The 14,588-nt window shown below is 35.5% G+C and overlaps 1 protein-coding gene across 1 annotated transcript in view; it reads left to right on the top strand.

The window, feature by feature from the left end:
- Positions 1–1,117: 1,117 nt before the first annotated feature.
- Positions 1,118–14,588, top strand: part of LOC131076136 (protein root UVB sensitive 6) — a 153,607-nt gene continuing 140,136 nt past the window's right edge. Inside the window, exons 1-2 of the mRNA XM_058013199.2 lie at positions 1,118–1,614; positions 7,200–7,298. Of these exons, the coding sequence (XP_057869182.1) occupies positions 1,309–1,614; positions 7,200–7,298 (405 nt within the window). The 5' untranslated portion in view covers positions 1,118–1,308. The remainder of the gene's footprint in view (positions 1,615–7,199; positions 7,299–14,588) is intronic.

The raw sequence follows: 14,588 nt of genomic DNA, 5'->3' as shown, positions 1-14,588 counted from the left end.
CAGTCATGGTAAAATTTACTTTAGTATATTGACCATGGTTTGAGATATTATTTTATAGATGGTCTCACATAAGGAGATGGGCTAGAAATGTTAAAAGTAGTGCAATCTTGTTTCTTTGGAATTAATTCTATATTTGTATTATTTAAATCTTTCAGAATTCTCCCTTTTTTTTGAGACCCCACCACATGCTAGATGTCATTGCTCATGAAGTTTGAACAATTCTTAAAAACCAAAGTAGGAAAGCCATCCAACCCAGGTGCCTTGTCCAAGTGCATTTAGAAAGTAGCTATTTTGGCCTTTTCCAGAGTGGTTGGTGCAATGAGAAATTCATTATCTTCTTGTGTCACCAAATGTGGGATATGCTCCTTGAAGCCATGAAAGATAGGGTTGATAGCGTTCACACCCCCGAGCATGCCTTTAAAAAAATTTGCACCTTAATTTTGAATTTCCTCTAGTTTAGATAATAATCAACTGTCCATACACTGTATTTGTTTGATGCTATTCCAACTCTTGTGCATTTTAGTAGTATTGCAAAAAAAAATGTATTCAAATCACCTTTATTTTAAGTCATACCTCCTGTGACTTCGATCAGTAGTAACATTCTTGTCCAGCTAAGATCTCACTATAGTCCACCATAAGTTATTTCTCCTTCAAGTATTCATCATTTGTCATTCCATTGGTAATGACACTTTCACTTAATAAAGACATTTCTTCTCCCAGGCATGCCTTGTCGATAAAGAACATTTTCCTTCTTGCATCTCTCCATTCCAAACTTATCTTTTCCTTTCTATCCTTCCTCTACCAACCTTGCTATTTTGCCATAACTCTTTCAACAAATTTTGAATGCAAACCATTCAAATATCAATAAGACTCATTTTTTTTAATCCTAAAATTTACTTGTTTACTATTGTCACAATAGTACCAAAAAAATACTATATCATTATTTGACACTTTTCCATAATGAAATTTTGATGCTCTTTAAAAAAAAAAAACAAAAACAATAATTGACAAGGATTATCTTCCCTTAAAATTTATAACCTCCCAAGGAAATGGATAATTTACATGGGGCATCTTTGATATAGTGTTTTGTAATTGAATTAAGATTAAATGACGTGACTGCAGTAGCCGAAATCAATAATTGACATGGATTATCTTCCCTTAAAATTTATAAATCTCCAAGGAAATGGATAATTGACATGGGGCATCTTTGATATAGGTAGTGTTTTGTTTTGTCTTTGAATTTAGATGAAATGACGTGAGTGCAGCGCTCCGAATTTCGAATGAATTATTGAGAATCAATGGAGTGGGATGAGATTTGCTCGCTGTTGTTTTGACATGGCTCCGAACAAGCAAGATATATCGCGCAGTTCTCCAACCATACTAGGAGGTCTGTTTTCAGAGCAAACGTTTCATCAGGCGAAGTTATCCAATCCAACTAAATACTTGCGTTGGCATGATAACGGAATTAATGAAGGGGAATACTTGTGTATAGAGAAACATGGCACAAATCTAGGGAAATATTTATGTTTGTGGGGTTTAGAAGAACAACGTCAATTTAAAGCTGGGTTCAAGGTGGTCTATATCAATGCCTATTCACAACACAAGATTACTACGGTAAGCTTTGTACCCACATATATCTCTGCCCGATTTAAGGTGTTCTCTTCTTCGTTTCATTTAAAATATTTTAGTCCTTTCCTATATAGAATTACATTTCTGGCCCTTGTATTCATATAAGTGTAAGTAAATTGCTGGATATATAGACATTTGAAGTAACATGCTGCTGTAATGCAGTTAAATGAGCAATGTGCTTCACCGATTCCAATTTTTTGGATTAGGTTGTTGTCAGGCATGTAGAGCACACTGGGATTGCAAGCCTGTTCAATTATGGCAGTATTCTCATTATTATCCCATCTCTTATTGTCATTAACAATAGCAGCCAATTGTAGGCCCTTGTCTACTATCAAGACATGGGCATCATTTTGTCAATGCTTGGTATTAGGCACAGGGTTCAAATTGATGCTGTTCACTTTGGAAAGATCAATTCTGTTAATATTAGTTATTGGCAGGCTATTGGATGTGTGCAAATTTCTAAGACCTGAATCTTCAGCTTCAAAGACATGAACAATATTCCTAACCTTGGAGGATACACCCCTGTTGCAGAGCTGAGAAATAGCTACATTATTCTTGGCTGGTTCACTTACCACATTTTCAGTTTCACTTTTATTTTGGGTTCCTTCTTCAAATAAGGGCTTTGTGTCACTTTTATGTGTTTCCATTTCCTTGTAATTTTCCTTGAGTTTATTATTGTTCTAGGCAATAGACTATTTAATCCTGTCTAGTACCAAGTCTTGGGCATTTTTTTTATGTCCAAGGGCAGTAGTAGGCATATCAAAAAGGCTATTGTCCTTTTCCTTTTGGGGTATTTTATAGGAGCTGAAGTACTACCTCCCAGATCTGAAGCTTGGGTAACCCCATTTTTAGTATCCATTTTTTATCTATAACTAGATTGTGTCCATTCTTGTTAATAGTTAGGGGAGCACTGGTGGATGGCTCAGTTAAGTCAACCTCACTGTTACCAATTTCAATTTTTTTAACTAGCACACTATTGCTATCACTTGGGCTATTGCCAATCTTACTATGGATAACGACATCATCTAACAGAACAGCAGGAACTGACAAAGAGTTAGTGATAGAATTGACATTAAGCACTTCTACTGAAGGACAACGAGGGGCCTGGCCACTAATAGGGTTAACAGGCAAGCTCTCAATAGAAGGACAACTTTCAAACTTAGGGATGATCGAGGCTAGACAATTTTGAACAGTTAAAGGGAGTCTATTGGGGGATTTAGAAACAACTTCATTGCTAGCAGATTAGAGATTCCATCAGGCAATCTACGAGGATCAATTTTGTCTATATGGACTTCCTGTCTAGGTTTAGGACCAACGTCACCATTAGTGATTACTTCTTTTTCTACAACATTTTTAGGACTATCGATTGAATTGTGTTTGGTTCTAGGGTTTGCGGGTCTGTTCATAATAATCAGACAGTTTCTTCTTAAGTGCCCTCCTTATAACTTTTCCAATTGGGGAAATCATTTGTGGCAAGAATTCCCACAAGAGGGGAGGAACATTTTTGACTGTTACCCATCTAGGGTAGGAACGAGCGAGAACCTCCTCATTTAGTGCTTTTGGTGTCCAGTTTAGGGCACAAAACATACAATTACCAATATTCCAAAATTGTTTGCCAATAGCTTTTTCTTGCATACTATGGTCTTTAAAGATCAGCAAAATTAAACCCTTTTGCACCATTCTACAAAATGAAATTTGTAACCCTAGTTTTTTAAGCCATACATTATTCAACAAGTCTTCTAAGAATCTTCTTTATAGAACCCTATTATGATCAAGTGTAGCAAGAAATATGGCTACATTCTTCAATCTATTTTCTTCCTTACCCAATGTAGCAACCATTTCAGGATAGGAGAAATGAAGAATTTTCTAAGGCTGGGAGGAGGACACATATCTTCTCATCTGTAGCCCTGTCCTTTCCTAGTGACGCCTTCATCTTCTTGGGGAACAAATTTCATGAAGCGAGAACAAATGATATTGCCTTCCTCGACTATGTCTCAAAATGACCTACCTTTGGTCTTAATTTCAGATGACTCTTCTGGGTCATCGGGAGGCTCATTGGGTGCACTGGCACCCCCCTCCATCAATTAATTCTATGCACTGTTAGGTCCTTCCACTTGGGCCACAATAAATGCACTAGACATTTAAAAAAACAAAGAAAGGAGCGGAAACAAGTTTGAATTAAACACAACTAGTAGAAATGAGGAAAGAAACATAATGTATAAGGAGAGCATCACATAGCAGGGGACACCAAACCTCATTGGAGGAGGGCAGATACCTCCTCCACCACAACGGAGCACCTCAGAGCCTCTCCTTCGAGCATCTTAGAGCCTCCTCAAACTGCTTCTGCCTCTTCCCTTGTAGCATCTAGAGCCCTCTTCCTAGTGACTCTGTCATGTCCCCTCCTTGATTGTTATATATATCTTAAATGAAGTAATTATTATTATTATTTAATATAATAATTAACAACGAATGATTATTTGAAATTTATTTATTAAATATTATTATTTAATTAATATATATTAATATTATAAACAGAATTTATATATTAAACCTAATCTACATATTCTTAATTGTAAACACAATTTATATATTGAATAAAGATGACAATACAACAGTCAAGGAAGTGCAAAGGCAGTAATCTTAGTCAAAGATAAATTAAACAAAGACTAAAAGTTAGTGATTTAGATGGATACACATTCTAAAGGTAGAACTTACGCTTTGAAAAGGCAGGGCTTATGAACCAGTGAACAGCAATAATACTCTAAAAGAAGAACCAACATGAAATATATTGAAGGACATGATGGAAATATTGTCATTGATGTCAAGTGGATCCATGTAGATTGATGAACATATCCATTATAACAGAATAATGAACACTATGACAGCAAATATGAAGATTATTTATCAGTGTCATTCTAGCAAATTACTATTATTAATATTGATATTATTAATAGTAATATATTTGCAAATGAATCGAATATATTAAAAGAAATATGATTCCTTGACAAAATAAATCGGTTTAGTTAAACACCGATTAAGAGCAGCCATACGAAACGGTGCATATATGTCTTACACAACCGACTCACTAAGAATCATTGACGTGGCCAAGGAATGCATTGACTATTTTCAACGGAAGATAAGGAGGGGGTTAGTAATTAAAGATTGCTATAAAGAAGTTTCGATAACATTGATAATAATGAAATCAAAGACTTACTTTGTAAAAGTTCGGGTTACTATTATTTCCATTAAATAAGAAGGCACCGATTTGAATTAAGAAAGTTGTAATGGCATTTGTTACTAATATTTACTAATCAGTATCTAAGAATACGTGACCATTCACGTAGGGGTTTAGTGAATGGTTGTGTTTTTTGTTTGGAGTTAAGATATGACATATATATTATTATTGTAAATTCAGTTTGAAGGAGAGGGGGAATATGAGTATGAATAATGCTGTGTGAATAATTCAAGAAAAGAAAGATAGGGAAGAAAAAAAAGATAATGGACCATTGATCAGACTAGAACAGAACTGTTATCGAGTTACAGGCAGTAACATGGTTGTGTTTTTTGTTTGGAGTTAAGATATGACATATATATTATTATTGTAAATTCAGTTTGAAGGAGAGGGGGAATATGAGTATGAATAATGCTGTGTGAATAATTCAAGAAAAGAAAGATAGGGAAGAAAAAAAAGATAATGGACCATTGATCAGACTAGAACAGAACTGTTATCGAGTTACAGGCAGTAACATCTGTGTTCTTGGTGGTATGCATGGGATGTGCTTAATATGTATGTTTAATATATGAAGCCCGATAGTGATATAAATTTAGATTATAATAATAATAAAAAATAAAATTATAATTATTATAATGTTTGATAAGAACTACATCTGCAGTAATATATACTGATAATACCTGAAAATAAATAACGTATATAAATATATATAAAGCTCTATGTACATTAATAACAAATATTAATCAAATAGAATCCTTAAGTTAATATCAGAAATAAGCTTATTGGATTTATGTTAAGATAGTTTGTCTCCTAATCAATTTAGTCTATGTCATAAGCATGTTGAGAGGGATTATTTATGGTTTAAATAGACCAAACCCTAGTAGGGGACATTACAATGGGTATCAGAGCGATTAGTTTTTATGCCACAAGAATATATATCTGTGTGGACGTGTGTGCCACACACACACATATATGTTTATAATGGATCTGTCTCTTTGACAGAGTGATAGTTTTATAATAATATTGTCTCATGTATATGTAGCAATAGATATATGTATGTATGCATGATATTTGTATGGATATAGGATCAATAATAGTAATTAAGGAATATGTAGATGCAGGCATAAATTATAGATAAAAAAATGATAATGAAATATAAAATGTTATATGAATAACAATAATTTGGCTATGTGATGGAGGCTATTGGGAGGAAATTTCCTTAGCCTAATTCAGGGATTATGATAATCCTTGGTAGGTAGTATATAGTGAGTATTCATATGCATATATGTTAAAGACTTGGGTGTCAAAAGCTCACCCAAGAAGAGACGGATCTGGCCGGTCCACTCTGGTAGACTTGGATGATAAGATGTATCATCCAAGGCAAGGAATTGATCATATATGATGATCATCCCTGGTAGGCTTGGATGTAAGATGTTACATCCAAGACAGGAATCGAATTATCCATCGATTTCCTGGTAAGGCTTGGAACCATGATGGGTTCCAAGAAGGCGGACATTACAACCGCCTAAGGACATGTCCCAGTACTGCACTCGTATCCTTTTATTAAATAAGAATTGAGACTAGTTTTAATTAAGTATTTGAAGTTTAATTGCAAATTAGATTAGTTATATATATATTTGTTGCATTCTAATAGTCCGTTTTGCAGGACAATGATCTCTAACTAGTAGGGACATTACAGACTCCCTGCCTCTATTGCCACCTCTCACGTGAACATCCAACTTGGGCGACCAATCAATGTGATCTAGGTGTAGTGGCTAGGGTGGAATGCCCTCCTACTGTAGGGTTTGTCTGCACCTGGTTTGCTTCTGAGAATTGCCGAATTTATTGAGATTGGGGGATGGATTAACAAGAGCACCTATAACATAAAGTTACTTAAGACAACATAATAAATTTTTATTATTTCCCTCACTTCACCCCATTAGCCTATTTGAAATAATACAATAGGATAGGGGTCTCCTAATGACTTAAGCTACTATGTATAAGATCAATGGTAGCCATGGGCTTAAGTGGCAATTTTTTGTTTGTTTCTTTGTATTGTTGTTTTAATGTATTGTTTTCGAGTTTCAACTATTTTTAAAAGAATCTTCAATGACGAATCTCAACGCTTATGACTAGTTAATAGCATTCACTATGAAGGGATATGTTTCATTTCATTATCTTGTACTTTTTTTTTGACCTTATTAATATTCTCTTAACTAAAGATACTTTTAAAATTTAGTGAAATTTTGTTAAATGTTTTAGTGTGAGAGACAATTGCCTAGGAATTACTTTTCAGTTAGGTAGTGATGTTTTCCTTAATGACTCTATTGGTACGCAGGACTTGAAAACTTTTATGACATCTTGGCTGTTACCTGAAGGCTATCCGGATAGTGTGGCCTCATCATATGGGTCATACATGCAATGGCGAGCCCTCCAGGTATTATTCTTCATTTTGTTGCAATTATTAGACACATAATAACCCTTTCCATTAAAGAAATATAATTTTGTTGGTCCAAAAGCATGAGAGTTACATCAATTGTGCAATACTGTTATATGGAAAATATTGTCTGTCCTCTTAATGCTGGCATTTATGTCTTTGCCCCATGAGGCACAAAGGTTACCCTTTTATGAAAACAAGCAGTTTTTCCTTTTAACATGCATAGCAATATTCTTGCTAAAAAATACTCAATTTTTAGAAGTTGAGCAAAGGTATTTCCCCATAAAAGTTTGCTTCACGGCTAGTCTTCCAAAGGAAAGCAATGGCAGGTAAACTTATTGTTTGCCATAGCCTTTTGCAAATAACACTAATAATCTATGTACACCCTTAAAGATGATCTTATTTGGAAAGAGGCGCTATAAATAAATTATTGAATTTGGCTGGTGTTTGTGCCCATAAATTTTTGGTAGATGGAATTTTTCAGAAATAACATGCTTTTTTTTGTTCTTTGTTTCCATGTGTTCAGTAGCAAATCTGTAGGTCGAAAATCCTAGAAATTTTCTTCACCTTCAAGGCTAGGGGTTGTCTTCATGAAGGTAAAAAGGGAGGCCATCAATAGATTGAGGATGACTGAAGGCCTATGATGAGAGTGAGTAATCTCTCTTGCACTTTGGGTTTAGCTTAAACCTAGAGGGTCTCTCCCGAGGTATGCTTGAATAGGCATTCAGGTCAAACAAAATGAACAACTAATATAGCCCACGTTAGCCATACCCAAACATAAACTTAAACCGTATAACTATCACTAGGTTAGGCTTAGCAAGCTGCAATTAACCTCTTTATAGTTGATAACACCTTGCACATGCACCTATGGATATCTGCTTCATTACAATCCATTAAGGTGTTTTCATTTGTTATTTCATGAACAATTGTAAGTTGTAGACATTGGTAATGGTACTTTGATGAAGTAGTTTTGATTTGCTTAAAATAGTTCTTTGATTTGTAATAATGAACCACAAATAGCATGTATAAAACCTAATACACTCCTGCAACTAACCAGAACTAAGATCTAAATGGAAATGTTTGATCTTAAACCGATAAGGATTGGTGCTTACTCCATTGGGCAATTGAATCATAAACAGCAAAGGGGAAAGAAATGCAATCATGTAGAGTACCAAAAAATCCATATATGTATTCATATATAATTTGATTGCAACAAACATACTTAATGATCCATAATTAGAACTATAAAGACCCATGTGGAACAAAACAATGGTTATTACAAATCATTGGTAATATATTGGGTGCTCTCACACATGCACCAAACGCTAACTCACTCATACCAGCAAATGTGGCAAGAAATAAATAATTGCGTTTATATTATTTTCTTGAATGACATACTATTACACAAGATGTGTGTTATTACAAATCATTGGTAATATATTGGGTGCTCTCACACATGCACCAAACGCTAACTCACTCATACCAGCAAATGTGGCAAGAAATAAATAATTGCGTTTATATTATTTTCTTGAGTGACATACTATTACACAAGATGTGTGTTTATAGACCCTTTCTACACTCTACAAGTTACATTCATTCATTTACAGTTGGACTAACAAAGTTTGATGCCCTGGAATAACTTGCAGGTTATTCCTGCCCAAAAAATTGATTCATTGACTAACCCTTTGTATGAACAACCAATTGGTTTATAGATACTTTGTTTAGCATCTATATACCGTGGGATCGTTGAGATGGTGTAATCATTACTGATGTGAGAAAACCCAAAACAATTTATTCACAACCATAAACTATTTGATAGTTGCATTCCAAAATGTGTGGAGATTATCTACAAAATGTCAATATCCTTGTGGGTGGCATAGGAGAACATGCAATTGAGTTGCAAATCCTCTTTTCATTTATTACAGCCATGGGTCTGACATGTTATGGCTTGGTTGAGTCAGAAAAAATCCATTACAAAAGTGTTGCTAGGTGTAATGCCCCCAAAATTGGACATTACATCGCTAGTATTCCTCAATTTTGTGAACTCTCTAAAAGAGACAAAATTGCAAATGTAATTGGAAGACCATTATTATAGAGGGTTCAAGTGTGGTGCTTAGCATGGACCACCATTCAAGAACACTAATCATATAGTCAACAATCATGATTAAAGACATATCGGGCACTCTAAGGGGATTTACGACGTAGCCTTCTACTCGGACACCCTATAGTAGTTCATGGTTCTGATTTAATGGGCCGGTCAAAGAATACATTGCGTGATCCTATGAATGACAGAACCACAAAGCATTGGGCATTAGATTGTCGGTAATATGACCCCACGATACCTTAGTGATGGCTAATATAGACATCAAATATTATGGAGATGAATTACGTCTAGAGGAGCTTGGTTCATCCCAAAGCGTCTCATAGATAAGAAACGATACAAGCAGGGAAGAAGACTGAGCCAATCATAAAATCGGGCCCCATAGTAGCATTGATAGAGAACTACGAAGATTGCTCACATATGCAGGCTCAAGGAGATCAATTAATGGTGTGAAGAAAGTGTCAATGATTAATTGGGAGCTATCGAGTTAAGACATCAACTCGTATAATTCCAATTTAGAAGATGATGGTTCATTCAGTAAGAATCATTAAGACAGTTAAGATCAACTGATAATTAAACATTCCTTAGCTATTATCAAGCATATCTGGAGTGATTAGACATGTAATCTAATGGTCAATTATTATACCAAGAGAGAGCACAATAAGATTAGCGCTGAACATCACTAATGACAATGATTAGTCATAAAGACTATCGATTTAAGGAAAGAAGATGGACTGATTGGGTAATTGAATCAGCGACGGATTAACTATGAAGCCATTAGAAGATAAAAGTAATTATACTAACGACAGTCAAATAAAGGGTGACCAATAATCATGAATCCACCTGAGCAGCGATTATGTTAACAACAATAAAGATGTTAATAACTCAGAAATCTACATAAGCTATCATAATTAGCAAACAGTATATTGAAGTATTTCAGCAATTACAAGACCGATGGTTAAGCCTTAAGATAACAGCGATTAGAAAGAGATTATGTTAAGAAGACTAATTGGTAGCCCTTGGATAACAAACCAATCGTTATAGAGAGATGTTGGGAAGGACATGTGTCTCATCGCTCATTGAGAGGTGCGAACCATTCATGCTGCAAGATATAAAAAGGCACTTGGTAGAAATCGGTTAGGGGGGAACATGACTTAGACCAGAAAAAGCACATCCATTGTTGCAAGTATATATCTCCAGATCGGAACAGCAACCAATCACTCAAGGTGATATCAGCATATTTATAATTACATATATACTAACATACCAGATATAGCAAAGACATAAGTGGACATCGATATCACACTTATCAACCCCTCTACGTCATTCAGGAGGAAAAGGAAGGTTTATCAGCCTTACCACAGATTTGTTGTGTAAAAGTTGTAGAATACAACCTCACAGAACCCAATGAACACCTGTATGCAAATAACCTGTTACAACAATGGAAGATTCACAAAACACAAAGATTGCTTTAAAAACCTAGAGCAAATGAATGCAATAATGATAATCAGATTGGGTTACAAAAGAGATCAATCCTTATAAAAGGAGATCAAACCTAAAAAGGGAAAACCCTAAAAGCAATTAATAATTAATAATAAATAAATTATTAATATTCCTAAGTTTAGCTTCCTAAATTTAGCTTAAGTGAAATAGAGAAAAGGTGACTTAATTATTAAATCAATATGATTTAATTAATTAAGTAAACTAACACCTTTACTCTAACACCCCCACTTTAAGATGAAGTTACGGAGAAGCTAAAAAGCAACTAAGGACTAGATGCATGAAAGCCAAAAATGGGTCCCGACAACAATGCCTGATGAGGTACCCAAGTACAATGAAATCTCTATAAAGTGGAGAAAAAGGGAGAAAACCCAGTGGGAACAAAACTCCTCTCCAAGAAGAGATGAAAGCTCAAGTGAAGGACTAAGAAGCCTCCAAACAAGAATGTTCCAAAAGATAGGAACAAAAGACGAACATGAAGAATCACTGAAGCATGAAGAAGCTGCAAACTCTGTCGTAGAATGACTGCTAAGATGTTGAAATAAGAACCTCCTTTGAAACAAAAGATGGTCAGGATCAAGAAGACATGAATCTGCACGAGTGCCCTCAATGACACTACTCGAATCCGAATCAGATGGCAAACATAGGCAAAACATCTGGAACTCGAAGATATAGATGGCACAAGTACCAACAGTCTGAAGAACCGATCAAATGAAAAATGGAAGGTCACCTCCAGAAAATAGGAATGCAAGAGTGTCCATATGGTAAGTATTCCATCTCACCGAAATGCATGGGTAACTAGCCGCTTTATCCGCCTAGTACATAGGAACAAATATTGAATACATAGCTCACTCCAATACGAAACCAAAGAAGCATTAGCACCAACAGTAGAAACCCCCCCCATAATGCTGACAAGGGAGAGGTATGACATGTACACTGAATCTGAAAGCCATAATGTAGTCCATGAAGAAGAACCAAAAAGATCTGACCGTGCAGACATGAAAGTACAAGCAAATACAAAGGGTGTGCAAACCAAGGCACACACACATGAGAAAGGTATGAAAGCAAACAAAGGCAAACATCAAACCCCTATGGCACTTTATATCATAGTGCGAGTACAATAAGGCACAAAACTGATGTGCAAGATCCCATAATACATGTGCAATATAGAGGCACTTTATCTCAGTGTGATTACAAAATCACAAGTGCTTACAATGAAAGCTCAGAATGTCAAAAAAAGACATAAGAATGGAAATACATGAAGAACAACCAAACACAAGTCATCTCACGCAAACGAGAAGTTTCCACGACGTCATATGTCCAAGTAATTCACCAGAGTGTGAAAACACAAAAAACTGAATAAAATGTACGTGGAGTAAAATCTGGAAAAAGTGCATGGATGGCTGTGAAGAGTTTTGAAACACCGTCCCAATGTCACTAGAATTGCGAAAATCGAAGAAACTGGTGAAAAGTTATGAGCTCGAGACTGAAAACAACACCTCTGACTTCAAATGTACCAGTAGCAAAACTAGGTGATAAAACCCACAAATCTGGAAAGTAGATGAAACTAGCTTTCCGACGATATCTCGTTTGCCAAAAAACGATATCGTATGCCTAAGTTATGGCCAAAAGAAAAAAAACCCCTCTTTTAGGGCACAAAGAGGGTCACAGGGGGCCATGTAAGCTGTTCGTACTGCTGACTGTACCGCTGACATCAACATGATGATGTCATGTTGACGTCAGTGCTGATGCAATGTACTTTTGCTGCAAAGGGTTGACTTTTATTTTTTTAACAAAAAAAAATAAAAAACCAGCAATCAAAATTTTTTTTTTACTAGCCAATTGATTTTTTTTTTTGAAAATATTTCTAACGTAGGTGCAATTATGGCCGTACGGATTTTCGTGTCTTAAAAAACGCGCCAATAAAAAATCATGTCCCAGATGCCCCTGTCACCGAAAATAGGCAAATTATATATCAAAATTCATGGAATTGGCCTTCTGAATCCATCTGTAAGGTCCTTTTAGGCCCAAATTGCTCCGAAAAATAGGTGTCCCCTGGATCACAAAAAGAAGTTGAGTCTTCAAACCCTCACAGTTCTGGCCCCGTGAATCAAAAATTGACAAACAAAAGGTCAATCTTGACTATTTCCCATGTACCAGATTCAATGGTGAGGTTCAAATCAACCCAAATTGCACAAAAAACCTGCTCTGGTAGAATCTCCCAATCAAACGAATAAGAAAGCTTGAAGTTTGAAGCTTTGATACCATGTAGAAGTTGTGAAATACAACCTCACAGAACCCAGTGAACACCTGTATGCAAAAAACTTGTCACAACAATGGAAGATTCACAAAACACAAAGATTGCTTTAAAAACCTAGAGCAAAAAGAATGCAATAATGATAATCAGATTGGGTTACAAAAGAGATCAATCCTTATAAAAGGAGATCAAACCTAAAAAGGGAAAACCCTAAAAGCAATTAATAATTAATAATAAATTAATTATTAATATTCCTAAGTTTAGCTTAAGTGAAATAGAGAAAAGGTGACTTAATTATTAAATCAATATGATTTAATTAATTAAGTAAACTAATACCTTTACTCTAACATGTTGTATACTCATATCAAAATATCAGAAAGGGTCTCGTATTCCTGTATATATAAATTGCAGATCCAGATAATATAACTTTACAAACTATTAAGTCTTATATCATATATTGCATGCATCTGTCCTCTAGTTCACATATTGTACCTTTGAATATTATTATTGTTCAACAGTTGTATTCATTTGAAAATATCTCTTATTAATAGATAATTGTCCCTACTTTCTAAATAACCAAATAAGGGGACATTACACTAGGGGATGCCGTGAAACATTGGGTTGAGAAAACCGTAACTACCATATCAAATGCAATATGAGCTGTCCTTTTAATTAAATCTTTTCAAATTGGCATTTGGGTTATTAAACAATGAATTTTGGGCAAGCGGCCATAGAGCTTCATTAGATAAATTTTGTGTTTCTAAGTCATTTTTGCATTTATCGCTGCAAGTTGCATGGAAATCTGTGACCATTTTGATAAACAATGATTTTTGGGTGGGAGAAACCCTAATTTGGATCATGATGATGTCAACCTTAGTCATAAATAGTCTTAAATGTGTAGGGGAATGATGAGCGTGTTAGTGAAAAATGGCAAGTGTGTTAGACTTCGAGGCTTGGGGATAACTCATGCTTCACACCTTATGTTGGGGTGTTGGGGTTTTGGTTGGTGAGGGAGTCATACCATTAACGCATGTGGGAAGGGGGAAGTTCGGGGGCTTAACTCCAATGAGGAAAATGTCGAGGGTTGGAGTTCAGGTTTACCTCATGACAAGTACCCAAGGAGGGGGGAGTCGAATGAGCCAATAAAGGGAATAAGACATAGGTGAGGTGGCATGTGGGTAGGAAAGTCTGACATCTAGACATGGAACAAAAGGGAAATGGGGATTAGCGGAAAGGTATGCATGGTGGGGAATCTTTGACAACTTCAACACTATGCACAAACTAGGAGATTTGATCCTACAACCTGCACACTTAGACATTTTTTGTTAGGATTTTGACAACTACAAAACATTATAGGCACATGGGGAATAATAGTGGATGACACATAGGCAGTTTTGGCCAAGGGAGACTTACTTCAGATTTCTCATACTGG

The sequence above is a fragment of the Cryptomeria japonica genome, chromosome 10 (assembly GCF_030272615.1).
Source record: "Cryptomeria japonica chromosome 10, Sugi_1.0, whole genome shotgun sequence".
In the NCBI taxonomy this organism is placed as follows: Eukaryota; Viridiplantae; Streptophyta; class Pinopsida; order Cupressales; family Cupressaceae; genus Cryptomeria; species Cryptomeria japonica.
Note: the sequence above shows the minus strand (reverse complement) of the source record. Positions and strands in the feature narration are given on the sequence as shown.